Below are 5359 nucleotides of genomic sequence, written 5' to 3' on the forward strand. Positions count from 1 at the left end.
ATAAGGGGAGAGTAAACGGAATTGTACACAAACACAATGTACAGTGTTGTCCCAGGAACAAATGCAGTTCTAGTTCTTTTAAAATTACTTTCAAATTGAAGAGACGGACTAAAGTTCTTGATCGTGGAAGGGATTTTTTTTTTTTTAAACATATGGACAAAAGTAGTAACAAAGGAAACATAAATTGTTACAGATGTGTTTTGGTTCGTATGTTCTTAGTTCAAATGTAAGATCACAGCACCCAGTTCAGTCTTTTTGCCTGAGCTTATGAGGGACATATCAAATACTGGACATTAAATTAGAAATCCTCCTTGAAAGCAGAGCAGTCCATGGGAAAGATGTTGCACTCGTAGGAAGATTATCGAGATGAACATCTTCATGAGTGCTGAGAACCTTCCTGGGGTGTCAACCTGCAGGCAGAAATTAAAGAATTTACAGCAAACGCTACACTAGCCTCAGCAGCAGCTTTGGTGGAAAAGCAGAAAGTGGCTAAATACTGCACCCAGGGATGGTCCTATTGATTAGAAGTGATTTAGAAAGGTTTCAGATGGTCGATGTGGCTCTAACCTGGTTTCTGCTGGTACAAGCTCTCCACAGCCTGTAGCTGCAGGAGGTACTGGCTGGGGACTGCGGTGTAGTATTTTAACTCCTAAACAGTACGCTTTTTTTTTTTCCTTTTTTAAAAATTATTTTTCTTATGTTCCTCACAAGGAATTAAAGGTGTACTGAGCTGCTGGCAGAGCCATCTTTCAGATGGAGAGTAAAACACAAACAGACAGGATATTCAAAGGCAACATTTCACTTTTTACAACAACGAGAAAGTTAACTTGAGTTCTGGTTAGGCCAGGTTTGGGAAGATTTTGTCTTGAATGATAGGGAGGAGAAAGACAGTTTTTGTTGTGGTGGGGGCTAGGAAAGAGAACAAATTAAAAACAAGCTTTCGGGTTTTTTTCATCCAACTTTCAACATGACTTCAAAGTGCATTAACTGAAAACGACTTCTGGAGGTGGCTAACACCTTCTATCTATTACATTCATCCGCTGCTCTGCGTGGGAAGGCAGGTGGGCAGGAGAATATATTTTACATAATAATTGAATGGAAAATATGCATTAAAACCCCACAGACTAGCACACTCCAAAGCATCTGCAGCACCTGAACTACTTCCAACACAACTTCTTTACTTTTTTTTTTTTTTTAGGTGACTCAGGTTCAAACAGACACAAGCCTTTTAAATAAGTCACCTTCTACACAGCAACAAATGGACTCTGTTTCCACGGGAGCAGGGAAGAGGTTCATAGTCCTATAGCTTGTCTCACGAATGCAAGGTCCCATGTAATCACTAGGCTTCAGCCAGGAGTAATGTCATGGGTTGCAAAGGGCTCTAGCACAATAAATATACACCACAGTTTTACTCAGACATGCAGAAAGGGCAGGAGGAAAGTGATGTTTGCGATAGGCAGTCTCTGCAGGGGATATCGAAAGGCACAGCCATAGCTCAGCTGTCCCACACAGGAGAGAGAGGTCTGAGGCTGCGTATGGAGCAAGAGGAAGGCGTGACTGGTAGGATTCTGGCAAACACCAGAAGCTAGCAGCCTGTGTAGCTGGCAGAGATTTCCCCTTCTCCACCCGCCTATTTTTTTGTTCTTGCCTTCCTGCTTGCTAAAGAAATACATAGATGTTTTCCAGTGCTTTCAATTACTGTTTAAGTCCCCAAAATGACACCATATAATCCAAATGGAATAACACCAACTCCTTTCTCAACTCATACTACAAAACATTACAATAGCTGAGTCTGCTCTAGTGAATGAGTGAAATCACCTGTCTAGTGTAAACTAGCAGGTGTGTATATGACTAGGAACCTCTATCAAGGGCAGTAGAAAAGGGAGTGGCTGAACAGCTCATGCTGTCCTGAAGTCCCATCTACCGTGATCTCCTACAACACATCCTGCCACCTCTAAGAACTGAAACCTTAAGAAACTTGTCAGCAAAAGCATGGTTCTGCAACACCACTTGCAAAACTACTGATACTTTTAACAGCACTGAGATTTCCACATCAGAGGATTGTCATCTCTAGAGTCACAGATGACTCAAATCCAGAGTGATGGATACTAAATTAAAGAAGGAACAAATGAAAATATTAAAAATTAAATGTGTTGAAGTTGAAAAAATAATTGAGCTTTTTCCACCCATAAATTGGGGGGTGGGCACAGTCTGAATGCTGGGCTGTTCAATGTCTTTTGCTTATCTCTCTCAAGAAATACAAATAATAACGTGTAGAAATTATGCAAAATTGCATGAGTCTTCCAAGAATGATGTATATCAACTATATCGGGAAAAGACCATTTGTGGACATCCTAGGAGATTAGAGTCTTCAGGGTCATTTAATTCCTGTTCCATGGCAGAGATTGCCCCTAAAAGTGATGTAGATACATCTTCTTGAACTCATTTCACACATGGTACTGAAGCATGGACTGTTTTCATAGCAATCTACATTTGGCAATACTGTAATAAAGTGGGAGAAGCAGTTATCTGAGCAATAAAACAACCGTCTGGAGCACAACTGGCTTGTTTACATACAGCCAGTATTATCCTGCACAAATACCCGCTTTACGCTAAACATCTTTACTTTTTACAAAGGTATGCAAAAAATGTCAGGAAGCAGAAAGGCAAAAAGGAAGAGGTGAGACTGAATCCCCGGAGTGTTCATATCCGGCACTGAGAGACCAAGATCAGCAAGATATCCTAAGACTCCTCTTGGTTGATAACAGGTCCTATTTACTGTGCTCATACCACTGCGATTGAATTGGGATGGTTTCAAGCATCTTGGCAGTAACGCTTAGCAACTGAGCTTGAAAAGCAAGATGGAAAGAAGGCTAGGAAGACATCTGCCTTGGAAGAAAACAAAAGCTGACATAAAAAAAAAAATCATCAGTTCACGTCACAGCATGGCTGAGCTCCCCAGATTTGAATTTGCATCTCTGCACTTGCAATTCTAATGCCTGGTGATGCCCTCTGATCTTTGCTCATTTACTTGTCCTGTCTGACTGGAAATGATGTTTTGGCAACAGCCTGCTATTTACTGTGACACCACAGCCCTAAACAGCTTTTAAGACACGCTGAGGCTTAGCTGGCCAAGTTCTTATGCTGGCCTTTCAACTCTCAGTGAGAACTGAGTGCCTAGCTTGCTTACATTCTTTTCCAAAATCCCAAGTTCTGTTTTTCAATAACATTTTAAAAAATATATCTATTTTTTAAAAACTCCCTGCTATTTACCACTTGAACAGTCAGTATTATACAGCTTCTTGATGCTACTGGAAAAAGTTCTTACGCTCACTAAACTCTTGTAAATGAAATAATAAGCTACGTATCAAATAATGAAGTATTGATATTGCAGTTCCTCCGTGTTCTAATACTATGCACTTGCATAAGAACAAAAATGACGCACCAAAGATTGCTCTTTGGATTAGCAGTTTCCACATGCAATGCTTCCACCTTCAATCCCTCAGTTAACAGGCGGTTCTGAACAGTACTTCTGCCTCCCCAAGAAAACAAGGGTTCAAAAGGCGAGCAAGCAACATCAACAACTAATAATAAATCCCGTGGGAGGTATACATCCTTATAAAAACTGATGGATTCAATTCAGCTTGCTTCAATAGGTACTCACCAGCAACAGTTGAAGTTAATATTACAGCTGACAGCTTAAAAAGGTTGGGTGAATAATCTCTTCTCTTAAAATGGAAAACTTCCATTTTTCTAAAGATCTTGAACTTCCCAAAGTGCATCTATACAGCTACATGCTGTTGCAACAGCTTTGCAGGATATGAAAGCAAGCAATCATTTGTTACTTACTATACTTGTCCTCCTTGCTAATTGCTGTAGAGCAAGGTAACTCCAAAGAAAGCTAGTACAGGGGGCAATGACTGCACAGGCCATATTCTCTGCCGCAGGTGATCTGAATTTCTTCTCTCTTTTAGGCCTCGTGAGTGACTGCTTAAGGAGCTGTGCCTGTCACCTCTGTTGCTAGTTAAGAGACTAAGCATGTAACTCCCTTCAAGTATAGACTATACATGGTTCTACAGCAGTACGGTTACTCAAATTAACTACGTCACCGTCACTGTAAAAACACTCCTTTTTGGCAAGAAATAACTTAACCGTGCCCATGGAGAGAGGACATGGGAAGAGAATAGGGTGAGGGGGAAACAGATATCAAGGGCACGGCAGAAAATTACTGCCTAAACAGAACTCATACCTCCAAGTGATACCAAAGCAAGGAGATAAAGATTTGAAGCAGCTGATCAGGAACAAATCAAACTTTCTCAAGCTTCAAAATGAAAGCAGCAAGTCAAAAGCAAGGAAAGACTGAAACTAGTTTTTTTCTTGTTGAAGGAGCACTGCTGCTGAACCATCAGCCTAAGTAAATACTCAATCTGTGGCTGCAAGCACTGCAGAAGTGGCCATAAACACATTGCATGGGGTTTCTGTCAGACCGTGCAGTCATCTTCCACAAACCAGAGAGTGCTGAGGCTTTCTGCTAGGTCTAAACTCTTCATTCTTAGCCACTGGCTTCTTTGCTCTAATGCACTCCAAGAGGGTCACTTAACAACGGATACAGGGAAAAAATCATAGTCATGAGAACACTCTCCATGCCTATCTACCACAACGATTTGACCAGCCTTGGCTGGGTCCCAGGCAGGTGGATGTCTTGGAGTTTCAAGGTGGTATGTTCTTTTGAGAGATTTCTAATCCTTACAGCTCAGGAAAGCAGCAGATAATGGAGAATGTGCTTGTGCTTCTTGGTGATTATCAGAGGGAATCATAATGGAACATTCTCACAATTAATTCATTTCCTATATTCAGCATAATTAATTAATCTAGGGAATAAAACTGATTATGTTTCTCTTCTACAAAGCATATTTTTTCTGCACGAGAATTCGATCTTGCCTTTACTATTAATACATGGCTTGGTGAGATAAATATGATCCAATTTTTTTAAAAAAGTATTTGTCCCAGCATCCATTTTACCCAGTCTATTAGTCAGTCCTGATTCTACAGGAAGTACCTATCTCCAGGATGCAGCAGTTCTTTCTTTAAAGGTAGAAGATTCAAAATTAAAATTAAAACCAGAAATATGTTGATTTCAATAACCAAGAGATTCTGATTAACAAACAAACTTCTACTTACTGTTCTCCTTCTGAAGAGATCGTCAGACTTTGGGTTGTCCAGGTCTTTGAGAGACATGAGGATTCATCTTGATTGCTGTCGAAGTGCTAATTGAAAGTTTTTATTTCCTAAACAAGTCTTAGATATAAGAGAGATAATCTTGATTTTTATTTACAGGATTTAAGACAGGAAAGTAAAT

The 5359-nt window shown here is 40.2% G+C and overlaps 1 protein-coding gene across 1 annotated transcript in view; it reads right to left on the reverse strand.

Annotated features, from left to right (window-relative positions):
* The window catches only part of PTPRJ (protein tyrosine phosphatase receptor type J), an 84658-nt gene extending 79399 nt beyond the window's left edge, over positions 1-5259 (reverse strand). Inside the window, exon 1 of the mRNA XM_080405772.1 lies at positions 5182-5259. Coding sequence (XP_080261898.1) covers positions 5182-5238 — 57 coding nt within the window. The 5' untranslated portion in view covers positions 5239-5259. The remainder of the gene's footprint in view (positions 1-5181) is intronic.
* Between the last annotated feature and the right edge of the window lie 100 nt (positions 5260-5359).

This window comes from Falco punctatus (genome assembly GCF_963210335.1).
Source record: "Falco punctatus genome assembly, chromosome: 10".
Lineage (NCBI taxonomy): Eukaryota > Metazoa > Chordata > Aves > Falconiformes > Falconidae > Falco > Falco punctatus.